Consider the following 20,928-nt stretch of genomic DNA (forward strand, 5'->3'; position numbering starts at 1 on the left):
GTTGCGAACTCGGCATATGCACCGGTCGTACATGTAATAAAGTGATAAGAAAAGTTGTCTATCCCACGAGGACTGATGACCAATCAATAATTTATTTATTTAACTAAAGTTGGATCGATCGTAAAAAGGATTTCGTGAGGATGTTGTAATTAAATTAAAAAAAATTATAAAATTAATTTTGGTTTTTAATATTTTAGAAAATAAATTCAGAATTAAATAAACTAGAAATCGGTTTTAAGTTTTAATAAAGAGGCGTAGCTAGGATTCAACTTCCCCAGTGGTTTCTTAATGAGTTTGCCTATTCTTACGATTACATTCATGATCAAATTATTAACAGTTCTTTCTTTGATTGATTAAATCTCAATCCCTCGGTAATCTAATTCTTTACTCTAATCAAAAGCCCAATCGCTTAGTACTTTTTCGTAAAATAAGCATTATCGCAAGAACCTACAGTTATAGAATTTATAAGTCTATCCCTATATCATACAAATTTCAGCAATCAACCAATCAGAATCATACACCAACATTCCTATTGTCATGCACAACTCATATGTTTATCTACGATTGATCAAGTCATAAATAAAACTAATCATGAATATCAGATTGATTGCATAATTTAAAAACAAGAATGTAATTCATAAGAGAAACACACATCAATTAAGAACACATTGGTTCTGTATCATCCTAACTACTAAAAGTAATTTAGCTATGCATAATTATAAAGACAGAATTAAAATATACTGAAAAATAAATAGGGTTCATGGTAAAACTTGATTAATGAAGACGATCAATGATGCAGAATGATTCCTTCCTTCCCCTCTACCAGTGTTCCTCTTCTGCCACGGCTTTCGCTTCGTCTCTGACTCCCTTCTTTCTTCGTGTTCCAGCCTTCTCTCCACGGCTTTCTTCACGTTATATTTAAAGAGAAATTGTGGGCTTCTGAGTCTGGACCCGCTCGCTGAGGAGCTCGCTAAAGCGAGCTGCTCAGCGAGTATTTTCTTCTTCTCGCTTAAGCGAGGAGTGAAGCGAGCTTTGTTGTGTTGCTCGCTCACTTGCTCGCTGAAGCGAGCAGTGGAGCTAGCTTGACCAAATAATTTATTTTTAATTATTTCTTTATTTTCGCTTCATATCCTTCAGATTCTTCATATTGCAACCGGTCTCTCATCGTTATCAGTTAGTATTTTGCTATTCTAGTATGAAACAACATGAATCAACAACAAAGATTAGGATCTTATCTATTTGTCGGCAATTTACTATCTTTTAATATTTTATTTAATTAATACTATATTCTTAATTATTTGAATTATTATTTGAACTATATTTAATATTAAAAGCATAGTTATTTTTAATAATTCATTTTACAAAGTCTTGAAATTGAAAAATCAAATAAAACAAATACTGTTATAATTATTAATAAAGATATACCAATTAAAAGTAAAAACAGGAAATAAACCAAATACAACATTTTCCAAGCTGAAAAGGACATGAGTAAAAATAACAGGATCCTTGTCCCTTGATGAGGAGGTAAATGGGGTGTATGCTTTCTCGAAACTAGTTTTTTTCATGTCAAGATTTGCATGACCTTGTATAGTTGTATGTTAATTTTTTTCATTCCCACGCATCATCTTCCTTCCTTTCAACTTCGCAACAATTACAGACTCTCAGCATGATTAGTATGCTTTGAATGTGGTGTTCGTTGCACGCTTATGACATATAATTAAGAGGCTTGGTCCTTACTAGATTGAAATGAGGCAATCGCATGACCATAGAACATGGTACAGGTTCTATGGCAAGGTGATATGCATAAGACAAATATGATATCAAGCAACGCAACATTGTAAGTTTTGAATAGTATCAACAAGTGTTTTTTTTTTTTCCCGACCTCTTACAGAAAACGCCCAAGGAAATTCTTGATCTCATCAATATATGGGGACCGAGTAGGAATTATGTGACCACAATCATGTTCAACGATCACAGAACAACCGCCATCATATAGAGAAGCAAGCTCCTTGCTAGCTTGGTTAGCTATCTGCCTGTCTTTACCATGTTCATTACCGAAAATATGAAGAGAGGGGCACTTGATAGGGCCACCATCCATCCCCTTCACATGGAGAGCAAAGCCTGAGCACAAGATTACAAATTTGAAGTCCATAGTACCTTCTAGCTTTTCTTGTTGTGCAGAGATTAAGGCGGCCATTGCTGCTCCCTGTGAAAATCCTAAGATTCCATCAAATGGCCCTTCTTGGGAAAACACATTCTTCAAGTGTGATAGTGAAATATCACATCCATCAGTTTGCTGCTGGTATTGAAGTGGATCAAATGGGCCATCTGCTACCTTCCAATCAACACCGCTACTTCCATCAAAATTAGATGCCACAAACCATGCAAACTTCTTCTTGCAATTCTCCAGAGGTGGAGGAGGAATTGATGGCAATGATGATGATGCACAATTCCCACAGGGCACCGACATGGGGGTTTGATAAATGAATGGCAATTCATGAGGTGCATCTACAAAAGAAAATTCAGTAATCTTCTTGAGCTTTTTGGCTAATGATGCTGTTCTTCCCTTAAAACTGGATGCATTCTGCCGAAATCCATGCAAGCATAAGATTCTTAGTTTTCTTGAGGTCTGTAGATCTGAAATATAATACATTAGGATGTTAGGAATTGCACACTTTCAGTAAATTATAGATGGCTTTTCAAATTGCGAATGCTTCAGATTTTAAAGGACTAAAAACTCAGTACGCTGCAACAATTGTAGGTTAACTATCAGTTAACTTAAAATTCAACAAAACGCAGGTGAAAGCTAGGTTTGTTGATATGACATGGCACAGACCTTACCATCTCCCCTAGGCATTTGAGGCAAGAATATAGTATCTGAAGAAAAATTCTGGAACTCAACAACTGGCAATGGTGTCCTTGATTTACCATTTTCAATCAACTGCATTGACCTAACAGCCTTGCCCTGTTTTTGGCATAGCTCACAAATATACTCTGCAGCTTCATTCTGGTGGACCACAATAACATCAGAAGGCAAAACAAAAAACCCAGAAAACAAATAAAAAAAGAATCAAGTCAAGAAATTAAAGATGGTGAAAGGATAAATTTTCTAGAGTACCAATTCAGGAGTGTAGTTAACCCGAGTTTTAAGAGCCAATGCTTCAAGAGTACAAACATGTTATTCAAATGCTAGCATGATTGAAGCCCAACTTTGAGGTCTAATGACCACAGGAATAGCTTGGGGCTTACAAAATCAGCTCATGAACTCAATTTGAGAAAAATCCAACTTTTCTTCCCAATAACAAACCACAATTCTTGATAAAAAAAAATTGAGTAACATTATTAGTATTTTCTGGAACCAGTTACAATTAAACTAGCTCAAAAGCAATACTCAAGATAGTAGGTTCTCTTAGTAAACAAACATAACCAGAACCAAGCTCTCATTTATAAGCTCATGGGCACTTCACAAACAACCCAAAACAGTTCTTAGTTTAGTTCTCTGAAAAAATAGTGTTTGAGACCACAAGATCCAGTAAATAATCTCATTGTATATTAATGATTTCATTCTCTTTCCTTATACTTTTCTTCCTTTACTAACTCCTTAAGAATGGTAAAATTCAAAAGACATTTGAACAAAAAAATTCAGCAGACATTAGGTAAAAGTTATCAGATCATACCTGGCAATTACCACAAACCAAGACAAGTATTCTGCAATAAGTACATCGGCAGCGTGAAGAATAATCATCAAATGAACAGTGACAGATAAGGCAGGTACCAACAATATTAGCATCTGAACTTCCAACTGATATCCTGTAGCCACGGAAGAAATGAAATATGGATTCGGTTTATCCAATTGTCGGAACACTACCATTAATACTTTGACCAACTTTCAATCTACTCTTTACTGGATAAGCTCAATAATGAATATAGATAATGAAGCTCTCATTGCATTGAAAGCAACAAGTGTTATTACCAGAAAGCAAGAGCAATTGAAACAAACCCCACCCCAACCACCAAAAAGTCAAAGATAATCAAATTAAAATTGTCAGCATGTGCAACAAGCCAGCAACAGCAAGTGATGAGAACAATACACATGAATAGTGAAAGCAATAAAATCATGATGACCTGTCTAGCTTCTCTTAATTAAGATTTAAGAGCATAAGCTGTAATTTGGAGGGACTAAACATGTAATTATGAAAAGTTAGTTTTGTTTATCATAAATTTTACCTTTCGATTCATACATGTATGACTAGAATTAACACTTCTACAAAAATAAATTATACAATAAGTCATTCAATCCAATTCATTTATTTTAAGACAAGCATATCATTTAAATAGTCTGCAAATTGTGAGCCGTAAAAAGGGGGGAATAAACGTGACTTGATAAGAGTAGCAATAATAACTTTAAAAAAATAAAAAGCAAAGCAAAGGAGAACCGGCATGTAATGTATATAATGTAAAAACATCTAAATCATAAAAAATAAACAATATAACTGAGAAATGAACTAGCATAATCACCAAGTAATGCATGATAAAAACATGGCAGAATTAAAATCAAGGGCTAGCAAAAATAGCATGATTTATTGCAAAGGATCCAATTCTCTATTTAGTTCAAAAGCTCGGTTATTTGAAAAATATTTACTATAAAGGAACAAGTTAAATAACCAGTTTGTAAATGCAATTGAATCATATATTCATATAAGGTTAAATAAATCTTCAATCTGAAAATAAACTGTTGTGGCTATTGGATACAGTATCTTAAATAATTCCATTTGCAGGTCTTTGTCTTTTAACATCGCAAAAAAAAAAAAAAAAAGATAAAATACTACCATAACTGTTATTAACAAATAATGGCAATAAAAGAATTTGATGTAATGTCAAATTTCCAGTCCTGACAGGTATCACAGAATTACAAGATATTTATACAAATTCATGCCTAAAAGCAATGTGAGAATTGAAAAGATATACCGGGGATCAAAAACAAAATTCTTTCCTTTGAAGAAACCACCGTCTGGGAATTGCTCCAAATACCGTTGTATGCCACCAAATAACTGCAATTAATCCAAAAATACAAGAAATACAGGTCATCAGCATTAACTAAGACAATCTTGACCATGTCTCATAACAAAGTCTTTAGAAGGATACGCTACCAAAAGATTTCCACACACTACAGTCATCATATTTCATTGCACACTGATACCAAGGTCCTTATGACTTAGTAGGATCTTTTCTAAGGTTGTATCATTATGAACAGCTTATGAGCATAATAAAAATCCATGACATATTGATCAAAATTTCTTTTGTTTTCAAAGGGTTGAGTAGAGAGAAGAACTGGGAAAAGAGAAATTCAGGAATTCACCTGAAACACATTATCAAACCCAGCACCTTTTGACCTAATATATGCTGATGCCATTTCACACCTGATTCCACCGGTACAATACCTTCAACCAACAAGTGAAATTACACACCATAAGCATTGTAAGTAATTCAAGTACAGAAATCATAGCTACATGGAAAATACTATTCCCATATCACTGATTAGATATTTACTAGATCATATTAGAATAAGAATGCAACTAAGGAATCAAGAATTCCCCCCAAAAAGTTTTAAAAGGAGAGCATACATGAGGATTTGTTTGCCTTTCAACTGCTCACCATTATCATCTATCCAAGAGGACAAATCACTATACTGCCTAACTTGAGGATCTAAAGTTTCAACATTTGGTGCATGAAATTTCCCAATTCTTGTTTCATAAAGATTCCTTGCATCAAGTAAAACAAGGTTGTTTTCTGGACTCTCCTTGTCTACAAAACAACAGGATTATACAAACGGAGATTCAGATTTCAATATCAACTCTCCAAATAAAACCAAATGCTCTAAATAGTGAAAAAAAAAATATAGAAAAAAAACATATTTACACAGTAAAAAGGACAAGGACAAATGAAATTTAACTAAGATAACAAATGGAAAACATATACATCAAGGCTTTCAAGTTATAGCCACTTACTAGAATTCTGAAGGGAAGAATGGAACTCAACAGCAGAGAGATGTCTTCCAGCATTTGAGATTTCAGGTGACTTTAACAGTGGATGGGAACTGAGAGTAACCAATTCCTATGAACACAGCAGAAGTATATCTTTATGGAAGCAAGAATCAGAACGAAAATTGCAAAGGTAGCAAATGCAAAAGAAGAAATAAAAGCTAATAAGAAAACAAACTGCTTATTATATTACACCACAACAGACACCTTCACAATTGATGTTTAATCAATATGTGTGTGCGTGTTGATGAAAATGATAGTTCATTTCTGATATTTTCTGAGCATAGCTTATCCTCTTCTAAGATGACAATATGTAATGAAACATAGCCTTGTACTTTTTCGCTCACACCAAGGTGCTAATAGGGACAAAAGGTCCACCGAATCGTAATTTAAAACAGCAAATACAGATGGCATGTTAACATTCATAGTTTCAGGGTATAGGAATAAAAAAATAAATAAATAAAAGACCTTGACGATCCGAATTGAGAGAGAAGTGAATCCACACTCCTTAGCAACATTGTCAATTAATGGCTGATGACAAGTTGCTAGCTTGAAATCAGTCCCTTCAAAGACGCTATTAATGGCCTTAACGGCTTCGATGTGCCTCTCCAAAGAGGATAAGTTGCCGCCAACCTATTCAAATGAAAGACAGTTTCAGTTTTCAGTTTCGAACGAAAGGAGAAATAAGCAGAAGCAGAAGCGAGTTTGGGATTTGAGATTTACGGTGACATTGACGCCGTGGGAAGAAAGCCGAACACGACCGAGGAGGCCGAGCGAGGAGCAGTTGGAGTCGTAGAATGTGACGAGCTCGTTGAGGTTTGGAATCTCGACGTACTTGTAATAGAGAAGGACACCGTATTGGTCTTTGTTTTTGTTGTCGGACATGGTTTGAGCTTTCGTCTTTAAAGGGTTTATGCGAAATCGCAGATTTTACTCACGGTGAGGTGAGACTTGAGAGGCGTTGTTTAATCACTACGGAATACGGAATACGGATACGCAGGGTAAGAATACTTTTACTTTCTTTTTGAATTTCCACATTAACCTACGGTTTTATTTATGGACGACATATTATCTCTAATTTTCTTCGTGCCTATGTTAATTATTTTCTAAATAACGAATTATTGGTGTAGATTTACATATTTATGACAAAGTGATCAAGGATAAGAATTTGATCTTTACCGTTTCCATATTTATAAATAAATGAAAAATGAATTTTAATTTAAGATTACGCCTATGCATTATTCATGATTGAAGTCCAAATATCTATTGAATAAGGATCATGTTAGAAATATATAAAGTCATTTATCATTCTTAGAATTGGTTATAGATACAAACTGCATTTGTGTTCTATTGCTCTTTTGTTTTCCACTTCATGATCTGGTTAAAACTTACATCTTAATCATTCTCAAATCTTAAAACTTTCTAGATGATATGCTTAGGAATGAGTGGTAATTTCACAAGCAACTTCTCAAAACTATGAAATTATTTAGGAAATGTTTAACTACGTGTAGAATTTATGCTAATTAATTAAAAAAATATATCAACTTAGCTAGTAGCATCTTACATCATCATAAATTTGCTATTAATATAGCATGCAAAACTGTGCAAGTCTTAAAAATTGTTTGATTGGACAACATTTTTAACTATCTCTATTCCAGTATTAGCAAATAAAAACTAGATCATGCTTGGTCTTAATATTGGATGGCTCTTATGTGGGTACTACTACAACGGGGGATTCTCTTAGGTGGCGTTTGGTTGAGGAGAAATTTTTGGAATAATAGGGAAATGTAATTACTAGGGAAATAGTTGGAAAATGAGTTTGATAGGAAAGTTAAACAAAAGTTGTTTGGTTGGACAAAATATTACCGGGGAAATTGAGTAAAATTTGTAAATGTGTGTTTGGTTGAAGATAAAATAATGATAGGTAAATTTAGTAAAATTACAAAATAACCCTTTATTTGAAATTACCCTATTCGACAAGCTTATTAACCCAACGACAATATTGACCTCGTATGACACCAGTTTGTGTTTGGACATCTCTGTCTCTCCACCAGATTTGTCACTGTCTCCATCTGTGGTTCCAATTTGACCTCTACCATCCGATTGTGGTTCCAATCGCTGGCAAGTTTGACAAAACCCCAAGGTTGGAGACGACGCCTCTCTTCATCCATTGTTTAATTTGTCGCATATATTAGGGTTGGACTTCCACGACGAATTTTTTTCTTCTTCTTCCTCTCTGAGTACAGTTGTTCTTCACAAAGCTTGTTCGACTGCTTGTTCTAGTCTTCCGATTTCTTGTTGCTTCAGCTAGTTATTCTTCGTCTTTGCAAAGGTAGGATTTTCGTGAACATGTATTTTTTCTCCTCAATGGCTCCATATGTTTATTCTTCGACTGATGATTTTTTTGCTTGCTTCATATGTTATCATGGGGTGTTTGCCCTTTAACTTTGAAATTTGTTATGGGTATTTTTTTTTTCAATTTAAATTGTGCTACCGAGTAACTTTAAGGGTTGTTGTTTGAATTTGTGTTTGATTTTGTGGATTTCTTTGCAGAACTTGATATACCAGCTCTTCAAGGGTGTTGCTTTCTGCCACTGCCATCGAATCTTGCACAGGTATAGCTGAAATTCCTTCCGTCTTCATTTTTCTTTCATGTAATCATATATCATTGTAATGAAAATTTATTTAGTGAAGATTTGCTTGAAAATATCCCACGGTAGTTCCTGATAACCACAAACGTCAGTCATAATTTTTAGGCATTAAATATATTACTTCTACACAAATATTGGGTATTTGTTGTTTTGAAGGACCAATGAGATTTTTGTATTCTCATCAACTATTTGGTACTTTTTTGTTTGTTCAAACTGATATGCTCCTGTTGCCTTGGTTCTAAATTTTTAACGATTTTACTGGGTGATGAGTACTTTCATTTCATGGACATAAAGTATTAACATAAAAATGCAATACTTACAGCAAGTAATCCATCCAAACCCTCCATAGGGGTGGTTTTTGATTTTTCAAATAAACTGAAATAAAGTGAAGATTCTATTAGGTAGCTTTATAAGATAGACACTTATAAAGTGTTTAGAAGTTCATATAGTCATACATAATTTGTGATGCTAGGCTTTGGTACTGTAAACTTGTTCCAGTGAGTTGGGAACGTTGCACTTTTTCATTATTATATTTTCATGATTGTTAAGCATAATGTAAGTTCTTATGTTTGTCTAGGGATCGCAGCCAAGTTCAAGATTTCATTAGGGGTGGCTCTGAGAGGGATAACTTGCATTAAGTATATTGGATTTCAGGGTTTTAATCGTTTAAGAGTTGCTACTTAGTTTGTTCTGGTCATGGCAGGGAGTTGCCAAGTTGGTATCTCACATTTGCAGAGAGATTGGGCAGCCTGGTAGCAATCTTAGTTTTGATCTGCTCTCTTTTGTTTTTAATTTTTTTTTCTGTTTTGTAAGACCTTTTATCCTCCTCTTGTTGTAATTCACATCCCTCTATAATTGTTGACGATAACTGCCATAGTTCTCCTCAACTCAACTTAACAAGCAACAGGTACTCCACTCCACTCATTGAATAATCGCCTTTAACCTATAATGCACGGATTATCATTCAATAATGTCCTTGGTCTTGTTTGACGGTGATTTTTTGTTTTTTAATTTTTTATATTAAATTTTATGTTACTTCATAGATGTATGAGAACCTTGGAAGCATAATTATTTTTTTATTTTTTTATTTTTTTTGCTTGTTATGCAATAGCTCTGTATGTTTCTAGAGTTTTTACTTCGTGGCAAGTTTCATGTGCTTCTTCAATCTTTCTCCTTTTCATAAAGCTTTTTGCTTTTAACTTGTACACTCTTTCTGTGACTTCCCAATAACGTGCAGGGTTTGTAATTTTGTTTTGAGTGTTCTGTGATGGAAAATTTATAGTGTATTTTCATTACATGAGTATTTTCATGACATGAATATAATGTATGAACATAAAAATGCTGTATGAAAAGTTTGTTTTCGTCCTTAGTGTGATTAAACTTGTGGCTTGACTTTGATTGCTGATCTGAAAATCTTAAAAAGAGAGGAAGGTGCTGTGTTAGGAGATTGTCATTTTACTTGTATGATATGGAAGCCACTTTTACTTATACTAAAGGCCTCTGTTTGTTTCGTATCAATAGATTGTAATTTTGTAATTGATATAGTTGTTTCCCTTAAGGTAGTTGGTAACATATAGGTTCTTAGTTTTTTTATTCACACATAACATCATCCTAATTGATAACTGAGAGAATATATATTACCCAGCACCAAAGGTATAAATTTCTAATAATGGTAATTTGTAATAAAGTTAGCTAACATGTTCTCCAAATTATGGATCCTGTTAAAAAAATATGATGCCATTTCAGTTTTATAGCTATTAACCGTAATTGACTCTTTCTCTGTTTCAGTAACCCACAAGGCAGTGTCAAAAAGTGTGAGAGCCTTATTGGAAACAGACCAAACTTTGTGTACAGAGGAAGTATGGGCGGATGTGGGTTTGGAACAGGTGCCGGTGATAGCACAAACTCGAGGCATTCTTCATCATCATCCTCATCGAGGTTGAAGATGTGCTATTGTGGAGTGTCGGCTGCATTGCGTGTATCCCACACAGATAGGAATCCAGGAAGACAGTTTTTTGGATGTCGTAACTTCCGAACCACGGATGACTGCCATTTCTTTGAATGGTCTGAGGAACCGTTTTGCCGTAGTTGTGTGAAACACGAGAAGGTCGAAAAGTTATTAGCCGTTTCTCAAATGATAACTGTCATAACGTTTGGTATTGTCATGACATTATTTATAATATATAGATGATTTGTCCTGTGGTATGGCACTTGTTTTGCTGTAATTAATATGTAATTGTGGCTGGTTTCTGTACGGCTAAGCATGTTTTTATTTGTACTGTAATTTTTGGATGTCATCCGGTTTAGTTTATGGTATGTAAATGATGTTTGTACACCAACCAAATTTTTTTTAGTATCAGTCTGTGATGTAAGCCTATATGTAATTGTGTTGATGTTTTAATGTATTTTTTTTAACCGGATCACAATTGGTTTAATTCTTGCAACTTAGTTTGTTAAGCACAACGATGGCAGTATAGATGTGCACCCATTCATTTGTGTCTCAAATCATGTAGAACATGTGATGTGGGTTTAAACCATTTTTTAATAAATTTGAAAAAAGAAACAATAGTCATTCATGCCTCTCTGCAACCCAAGGATCGTATATGAGACAAAAAGAATTTGTTTAGAAGAAAAACTGACCACTTCGTCTTTGTAGGTCCAGTTTGCTTGCTCTTTTATAAATTACAAAGGTAGCCTAAAATCAGTTGAATGACTACTTCAATATTTGTATTTTGATTCTGTTATTGGTGAGACTAAAAGAACAATTAAACATGACATACATATGAATACAACATTCAATGTAATATTTTAATTAACCACTCACCCAAAATAAATGGCATCAATTTCTCTCTTTTGGCATTGAAAACAAATCTACGTAGAAGTACTTGATAACCTCGCAATAAAGTATTTGATTACAGTTGTAAGATCATAAACTAATCTTATTCAATTTGGGATTGTAACTGTGATAATTACAACAAGTAAAAACACGACCTAAGGGTACATAATTTTAAACCGCTACAGCAACCTAAGGATCTTGTAATTTGGTACAAATGCATCGCCAACTCTTTTTCTACCTTTTCACTACTTATATTCATATCTCAGCAGTATTGCCTCGTAATATAGCAAGACGAAGGCATTTGTTTGGCCGTTTTTGAATACTCCATATTGCTATGATCTTCAGTCACCTGAGTTTGCTTCTGATCCATTATTCAATTTGGTTTATTTGGAGCTGTTCCTACATGGTTGAGGGGTACCTTACTAATTGGCAAACCACCATCCAATTGTGACAACATCGGACAACACACCTTGCTGGAAGAATCTGGGCTGACAGCCATTGTGAATGACGTATAGGTGGTCCTCCATGGCATGCAAGGGTATTGCATAATGGAATTAAGCATACTGTAAGAAAGAATAAAAGGATCAAACCAGTCCACGAGATGCCCCTGTGGTTGTCGAGTAAGAAAATAACTTAAGACGTAAACAAGAAATCCACATCAGCTTGCATCAGGATTAACTCTATGTATCAGGAAAATCACCAAAATGAAACATACACACTATAAATGAATACTACCTTTAGCTCCTAGCAGATGTCCTCAATCACGCATACTTCATGCTGGAAGAGGTTGTGAGCAGTCTGTAAAAGCAGCAATTCTAAACTTAATAGGAAGAAAAGACATAGGTAATATGGGGTAGTATGCAGAACAAGTAAATAAGAATGTCATTACTACACCAATAGCACATATAGCAACCTAATGCTTGAAGTAATAATATAAAAACATACATTATATGTATAAGCACAATTGTCTTATACAATCAATCACCCATATGATAAGAATATTAAGCAAGAACCTCGATCATAATAAAACTTTCAAACTTACAACATAGCCTGGCATCAAGATTTTCATAATCATTATAAAGCAAGACTGACGGCACAGAATGAGGTTATTAAAGACAATAGAAATACTGTACAAAAAAAAGTCCATGCCCATGTGGGAAACAAGGAGGCCTACCACACAACTGTCATCCTCGTCATCATTCATCAAACCTTGCAAATATTCCTGCATTAAGTCACACTTTGACAGACATTCGAAGTGAACAAACACTAAATAGACAAATATTTATATCTCCATATTCAAATAAATTTACATAAATAATAGGACGAGTTTAACGATTCCAAAATGCATCCATATAGGAGACAATACACCACTGCTTACACAAAATAAAGTCAAACATCTAACACTTGTGTGACTGACAACTATACAGTTGTATAGCATTGTACCCTCCAATGAGAGATTTACATCATAACAAAAAAACACTGTCATGCACAACAACAAAATGTCAGTATCAAAGCTACCATACACGGACATAAACATGGCCAAAAAATATGCAAGTGTTCAAATTCATTGAAAGTTAGCTAACAGCCCAGCCAACAAGCACTTTCGTTGGCCATCATTGCATTGCATGAACACATCGGTCATAGTACTGTCCATGCTCAACTGCAAAGCTATATGAACCATTTGAGGATCAGTGAGTTCATCAAATTTTTTCAGCTCATCCATAATTGACATCCTCTGTTGCTTCCATCAGCTTGATGTTGAAAGCAAGACACCAACTTATCAATGTTGTTGGTAGATTTTCGGTATGTGTCACTAAGATCTTTCATTACATCAACCAAAGGATCCTCAGTCCTTGTCCTTTTCTTACCCCTTTTGGCCGTAACATTTGAAACAGGAGATTAGGGCACAACCTCTTCTGTAGGAATATCAGGCACGTGAGATTCTTCAAGTGGAGTTGGGATGTAGTCCCCAGTCAGGTCTAGATATTCCTCGAATGGGGTGCCACTATCATCATCACAGGTTGTCTCTCGTTCTAAATCGTGTATAGCATCGTGTGCACCCACCGCAGAACCTCCTGTGGCGACATCCTTACCGAAGATTGATCCCAAAGCATCATAGTGTGGGAATGGCTTGTTGAAAAGTCCTTTAGCACTCGGGTGTGTCTACAAAAAGTTGGTCAAAAATTAATGCATAAAAAGTTTGAAAGAATTAATGGCCATTAATGTTATAGTCTATAACACATCAGTATAACTAGATTAGAGGTTTCTACCTTCGCCCAGTCGTCGAATATATCCCTCTCAACATCTATCATTTTTTTGGCATCATTCCATCCAAAGCCACTCCCACCATTAGGTCCAACCATTTCAGCGATGGCATTATAATGCTTTTTCAACAATTTAACTCTGGATGTGATGTGGGGGTTAGCTCGCAGAGAGCAACCTGGAATCTTGCTATGCATCATCTTTTCTACCACACTTGAAAAACCTATCTTGAAACCATCATCTCCTCTCCAACACAAACCTAGATCAGTGAGACATTCAACGAGGACTTTATCCTCTTCGGCGGTCCATATATGATTAGATCGTTTAATTGACTGCTGACTGTCTTCAGCCATGTATAGTCCTTTGTGAATGAAGCTCTGCTATATAGAAAGAAAATATGCAAAAAATATTGGTGAATCGAATGTCAAGTAACCGAGCAAATAAATATGTCATAGCAGATAATGGAAAACCCTGTAATAACAGTTAATGAATGCTAATACTATTAGAACAGATCACAATACGATAAAGTTCAAATTGTTATCTAGTACAACACGATACAACAGAGACAAAATATTCTTCGAATGTGGCATTAAGTCTGCTTATAAGACTAAAAAAACATAACGCTAAAGCGGTTAAAATAATTGATATCAAACACGACTCCTCCAAGTGTTAAACATGTGTTCCGCCATTTGGTCCCTCGAAGTAGTCCATGCATTAGAAGACTCTACGTGCGTAATGAAGTCATTTCCTCCGACATCCTCTTCCGCAGGTTGCATTTGATCTACCTCTTCCTCGTCGAGCGGATCCACAGTCATTTCTCTTCTGATATGATTATGAAGCAAGCAACACGCGATAATAATGCGGCATTGAGTTTTAACAGGATAGTATGACTTAGATCTAACAATCGCCCAACGACCCTTCAACATTCCAAAGCATCGTTCTATGGCATTCCTTGCGGAAGAGTGCTTCATATTAAAGTATTCACGAGCCGTTCGAGGCTGTGCACCATGTCTCCAGTCGCTCAAATGATAACGCTGTCCTCGGTAAGGTGTAAGGAAACCTTCTCCATTCATGTAACCGGCATCACACAAGTAATAATAACCTGAAACGTATTTAATATTAGTTACAAAAAATATTAATCTCAATGTATGTACACAGTTAATTCCATGTCCCTATTGGTCATGAAAGAAAATTTTGATATTTACCTTTCGGGACCTTTAAACCATGCGGACGAGAGATGGCATCTCTGAGTACCCTTGAGTCTGCTGCGGAACCCTCCCATCCAGGAAGAACATAAATAAACTGCCCATCTTGGGAACAAACCCCCAACACATTGGTTGCTATCTCCCCTTTCCTAGTCCGGTATCTCGCCTTGTCAGCTTGCAAGGGATTCACCTTGATGTGTGTTCCATCTAGTGCTCCCAAACAATTCTAATAATAAACCACCAAAAAATTACCTACCACACGACAAAACTATTACACAGTGTATGGGTATGTAAAGAACAATAAATTACCTTGAACAACTTCCACCTATCTCCGCAACTGGTTCAGGTCGTTTAAATAAAACAGTATGACACCGTAAGACAGCAAGCAACACTTTGGAGAATTGTCTACTGATGGTTTCACCAGATTGCATGAACTGCCTTTTTATTACCCTATTCTTCACATCGTGGGCCAAAATGTGAAGAAATATTGAGACCATCTCTTCTACACCCATATGCCTAGTCGGCGCTTAACCATCTCACACAATTTATAGAAACAACTTCTATCCATCCTTGTATTCTCAATACAAGCCTTGTCACTTAGATGAACTATTCTATGGAAATTGACTTCCCTAACCCTCATCCTGGTCAACAAATTGCAGGATACTCTTCGCCTTTGATTTCTCCTATTTTCATTACGCCGTAATAACAAGGCACAAATACTGAATAACAACAAAAAGAATTGTTGCATACATTCCAGATGAGCAATGAGTACAACAACGACACTATCATCCATTCCATTGTTCATTGTCTCAATCTAAGGCGCAAAATCACGAACACATAAATGTCAATTATAAGATAAAATGTTGATGGTCAACAAGTGGAAGAAATATATGATGATAGTCTTAAAAATAATAAAATCAGTTACTAAGCAGAGTCATTAAAGTTGAACAAATTTTTTGAGTCTTTCAAATCGACGTTGTCATTATTTAAAGATTTTAACTTTAGCATAATTTTTGCTTTTTGCCATAGCAAGCAATCATATAACCCCCTTCATTTTTCTTTCTCTCCTTTCATTTTGTAATTCATCATGACATTCACTACCAACTTCTAATTTGATGAAGACACGTATGGATTGTAATGTAATAAAGCCTGAACCATACAATGCAATTGGATTTGAAATGCTAACCAAAGTATTTAAATTGGTCAAGTTATGTACTTTTTTCACAAAGTATATTTCAGAAGTCAAGGCCAAGAAACCTTACATGCATCAACCAACATAGGTTTGCCAACTGATTCACACTATAAAATTTCACTAAGTCGCAGGTTGCATACATTAATATGACGGAATTATGAGAAAAGCGGTATCAACAATGACAAAATTGATCACTTTTAAATATGCCCTAAAATATCTAAAAATATTACTTACAAGCTCCAACTAGTTGAGGTTTAATAACATAAAAATAGCAATTTATAAAGTTATTATGTGAAGGGGCCAAGCCTCCCTGCTCATCCCTTCTCTATTTGAACCCTTCTCACCCCTACACTTCTTAACCAATGTTTCTTTTCATTTCCTGCCCCTCTCACCCTTATTTTTACTTCATCATTCTTTCTCCCAAACAGACCAAACTTGTCCCTACTCATAATAGTAACAAAATCACCTCTTATTCAGCATTTTTCTACAATGTCAGTATCACATACTGCCTCTTTGATTTTGTTTCTGCCAAATTTCCATACCTTATGAGACCCAACCTTTATAAACTCTTATTAATGGATACGGTTTTCTCTATTTAACTCAACACATGAAAGTGGTTAAGGTCTAAGCCCACCACTGTCAACCATAAATCAGAAAGTAAAAAAACCAATATACTTTTTACTGTTCATCTTCTCCCAGGAAATGCTCTCTTCATCCATTGTCAACAACTTCAATAAGTCCCCTTTCACAGTGACATGTGGTATAACAGAGCAGAAAAATAATAGGTTAAGATATCAAAAATTACCTTTAAAAATGGATATATCAGGACCTATAATTTTTTGACAATTAAAAAGCTATTTTATTAATTAATCGTAGATGTAGTTATGTTAATTAAGGAATTAAAAAAAAATTGTTTACCACAAAAAAAAATTCCTATCAGATGTCAGTAGGCTTCAGCAAAGATAAACACACACCATGGGACCAAGGGGTGTGAATATACTAACCGTTCAAGTTTAACAACGCGTCAACACAGAAAGAGGACCCTGTCTCTCCACGTTGGATGCACCAAACCAAATCAACCTGAGTTACCAACCAGTAACTTCTCAGCCGTCGTAGATCTACTTCACCGGAGTCTTCTTAAACCACCTACGCAAATGGAACCTGCAATCGAGTAATAAAGGGTGACCTGTCAGTTCACATACACAAACACGACAACACATTTCATTCAAAACCTTCATTCATCTTCGTTCATCTTCATTCATCATCCTTACCTGACCTCCCATCCTTGCGCATGTGGCTTTCCTCTGTCCTCTTCGTTCGTCTGGAATCGAGTTTTGGGTTTCTTTTTGTTTCAGAAGATATGCAAGCCGGATGAGTGATGTATGACTTTGGGCAAAAGTTGGTCACATGTGAGGGGTAAATTCGTCACCCAATTATACCCCTTTTTCACTTCTCCGGATTTCACCAACAATACCACCCTCGCAGAAGCTTTCTTCAACAGTGATTTTCACAAAAATCACATGCATTTGTCGAATGCTGGGGAACAACGAAGGGTGGATAAATTTGATTAATCCAACGAACCAAACGTCGACTTCTTAGAATCCAGGAATCACTTCTCCATCAAACTTGATCGAAATCTCCAAACAAACACCCCCTTAGTATCCATTTTTTATGTGAATTCATTCATAGACCTTCTCAACACTGTCATTTGACTAGTTCTTATTTTATTCTAGGACCAATGAGGAAGATATAGAAGGGAGAGCAGAGGGAGTTCAATTATATATGGTTTCTATCAAAGGCTTAGAGAAAATGTCCAAGAAAAAACGACCGTATTAGTAACAATTGGCAAAAGTTTCTCCAACTCAAAGCTATTTTGAAATGTATTTCTTGACTACAGTAGTCAAACACGTTTGTCAACTTGACGGGACCAGTCCTGTCAACGTGCATGGCGCGACCAAGGGCCATGTCAGCACATAATGTGGTACTGTCAGGAAGGGTGACGTGTTCAGTGTCAATACTGTCAATGTTGTTGACGTATTACGTGGATTTCGTCAAGCATTGTGACGCGTCCAACGTGTTACGTGGACCCCGTCAAGCTTTGGGACGCATCCAATCCAGTCAAGCCTCTTTCTTTCCAAACCCGTCAACAAGAATGATGAATCCTTTGCACCTCAGCCTGGTCATCCCAAGTCCCGTCTCATTTGTTGATGGTACAAGTACAAATTCTGAAACCAAGTGTTGATGAAAACGTGATAAGCGTGGAGCAAAGTTCTGTATGAAGGACAAACAATAGTAGTCTTGTTACAGACATTTACGGGAGTAATCTCTACATATACCAAATTGACTATATATAGACAATTCGATCTAAGAACGAGTTCAAGTTCTAAGCATTAATTTTGTAGTTGATATTTGTCTCTCTGGCACTTCATTTATATCTTCGTGGGAACTTTCAGAATTTTTTTTACTATCATTCTCAATTTATATTTAATGTTGTTATTTATTTTTGTATTTAGAGTCACAACTATCGTCTAATTTTGTGTGTTATTTGCATACAAATACTATTACAATGGATCAATATCGTTCATTCATATATTATAATGGTTCTAACGCGGTTTAAGTTTCAAAAGGGAAAAAAGAGCAATGTATATTGTTCAAGGCATGTCTGTTGGAGATCTGAATAACAAGATCCGTCAGAAATTGAAGTTGCAACAAAATCTGGTAATATCTTAAGTTGCGGGTAGAGTCCCATGTGGAAACCACAAATATTCAGGTTTTGAAATATGTGATGATGAGGACGTAGATATTTTCCTTGGAACATTTGTCGAAAACTCTACGTCTCAATTTATACATGGATATTAAGACATCAGAGGAATTGTCAATACCGATTCGTGGACTGGACCTTTAACAGTCAGACACATAATGTATCGTCATCTAGACCCCAGCCCACACAATCAACCGTTACACATGGAGAAGAAAGTGACCATATGGTAGATGTTGAATATCACAATGAAGATGAAGAGACTCTATTGGCAAATGACCGTGATCAGAATGAAAGCGATGCAGGTGATGAAGAACATCATGATAATCCCACGTCACACGAGACTGGTATCCCTATGTCTAATATTGCGGTTAAGGATGGCAAAAAGAAGCCAACTAGTCGAGTAAGCTTGTAACCCACAAAAAATGAGTCGGGTTGGGTTGGCAAAAATGAGCTGACAACCCGAGTTAGCTCGACCCGAGCCAACTCGAAAAATTTGAGCCAACACGAGGGTTAAACGAGTCAGCTCGCGGGTTGAGGATTTATTTTTTTAATTAAAAAAAGTAAAAAATAATATCAAAACTCGACACTCAATTTCTTTCGTTCCTCACCACAGCAAATCCAACTTCTCTTCTCCATTCTAAGTCTTTCTAAGTCATTCCAACCTCACCAAATCCTCTTATCATGAACCACCAAAACCCCAGCATATTTCCTCAAATCCATTCGTGGCCACCCAGTTGTTGTGAAGCTCAATTCTGGTGTTGATTATCGAGGTTGGTCCCTCGATTTATCAATTTTAACAGTTTCTTTCTGTTTTGTGAATGGAAAACTTGATTTGGTTGATTGGATGAGAAAGAAAGCTGTTTAATATGGCTGTGATTATTGTTGGATTTTGAGCTCAAGTATTGGTTTAGATTCCTGCGTAACCTTTATTTGAACCAGCCAAAAAATTTGAGCCAACCCAAACCTGACTCGGGTGGGTTGGGTTGGATTTTCTGGCTCATTTTTTTTTTCGAACCAACCCTAACCCGACTCATTTTTTTCGAGTTACACACGGGTTGGGCCGAGTTGAGTCGGGTTGGCCCGTTTTGCCAACCCTAATTGAGGTAGTTCCATCATCCACATGTTAGTTTGTGGGCTTTTATTATTAATTTATAATTTTTTATTAGTTACTATGTTGTAGCATCTACCGTTTATGTGTGTATATGCAGATGTAACACCATTTTGGAACGTGATTCCATACTATGAGGCTCTTAATTTGGATTACCTGAACGAAGACATATTGGATGTAGAAGGCTTAGGTCGTGGTCCGTGGACAAAAGGAGAGGAAATATTTGTGAAACAAAGTTCACGTCGAAGCGCGATGTCCAAGACGCAATTAAACATTACTGCATGAAGAAACATCAAGAAGCTGTTGTGGTTGAGGGTATTACGACGAAGTTGTGTATGAAATATCGTAACCATGAAAAAGGTTGCAATTGGCGAGCAAGAGCAATTAAACTGAAGAATAGCAGCACCTGGGTAGTCAGTAAATGGGTAGGAAATCATAATTGTGTGAGCATAATACTTTCCCAAGATAACAGACAACTTGATTGCAATTTATTTCTGAGGCCATATTAGGTACTACACCATTAAACTATTCATTTTCATTATTATCTGTATTTAGAAGTGGACATAAATATAATTACTAATGTGTACCATATTATGAATGCTCATGCAGACATGGTCAAGGCTTCACCTTCGGTGGTCGTTATCCTGATATAAGAACGAGTTACTGGTGTTTTTGGATTTAACGTTTCATATAGGAAGGCATGGAAGGCGAAACAGAAAGCAATTGCTAAGATCTATGATGATTGGGATGAGTCATATGCGTTCTTGCCAATATGGTTCGGGAACATGATGAATTTTTCCCCGGGATCTATTTATCATATTCAACATAAACCGTATGTGTTCGATCGACAAATTGTTAATGGGACCAAGGTA

At 35.8% G+C, this 20,928-nt stretch overlaps 2 protein-coding genes and 1 long non-coding RNA gene across 3 annotated transcripts; 1 reads left to right on the forward strand and 2 right to left on the reverse strand.

Moving 5' to 3' along the window:
* Positions 1 to 1,568: 1,568 nt before the first annotated feature.
* LOC133305273 (rhodanese-like domain-containing protein 6) lies at positions 1,569 to 6,944 on the reverse strand. Its single transcript, XM_061505444.1, has 9 exons — positions 6,765 to 6,944; positions 6,510 to 6,674; positions 6,009 to 6,114; positions 5,625 to 5,805; positions 5,360 to 5,441; positions 4,969 to 5,051; positions 3,678 to 3,810; positions 2,842 to 3,007; positions 1,569 to 2,637 (listed from the first exon to the last, which is right to left on the reverse strand). The coding sequence occupies exons 1-9, from the start codon at positions 6,924 to 6,926 to the stop codon at positions 1,886 to 1,888; spliced, it is 1,830 nt and encodes a 609-aa protein (XP_061361428.1). The 5' UTR covers positions 6,927 to 6,944; the 3' UTR covers positions 1,569 to 1,885.
* A 1,125-nt stretch (positions 6,945 to 8,069) lies between these two features.
* LOC133305270 (uncharacterized) lies at positions 8,070 to 10,890 on the forward strand. The gene is made up of 3 exons (XR_009750749.1): positions 8,070 to 8,373; positions 8,595 to 8,656; positions 9,270 to 10,890. It is a non-coding gene; the product is annotated as an uncharacterized LOC133305270 (long non-coding RNA).
* Positions 10,891 to 13,427: 2,537 nt separating this feature from the next.
* On the reverse strand, positions 13,428 to 14,143 carry LOC133305257 (uncharacterized). The gene is made up of 2 exons (XM_061505419.1): positions 13,799 to 14,143; positions 13,428 to 13,691 (listed from the first exon to the last, which is right to left on the reverse strand). Exons 1-2 carry the CDS (start codon positions 14,141 to 14,143, stop codon positions 13,428 to 13,430), a joined length of 609 nt encoding a protein of 202 aa, XP_061361403.1.
* Positions 14,144 to 20,928: the final 6,785 nt, after the last annotated feature.

The sequence above is a fragment of the Gastrolobium bilobum genome, unplaced genomic scaffold (genome assembly GCF_033153095.1).
Source record: "Gastrolobium bilobum isolate Gb01-03AN ecotype WA unplaced genomic scaffold, APGP_CSIRO_Gbil_v1 utg4294, whole genome shotgun sequence".
NCBI lineage: Eukaryota > Viridiplantae > Streptophyta > Magnoliopsida > Fabales > Fabaceae > Gastrolobium > Gastrolobium bilobum.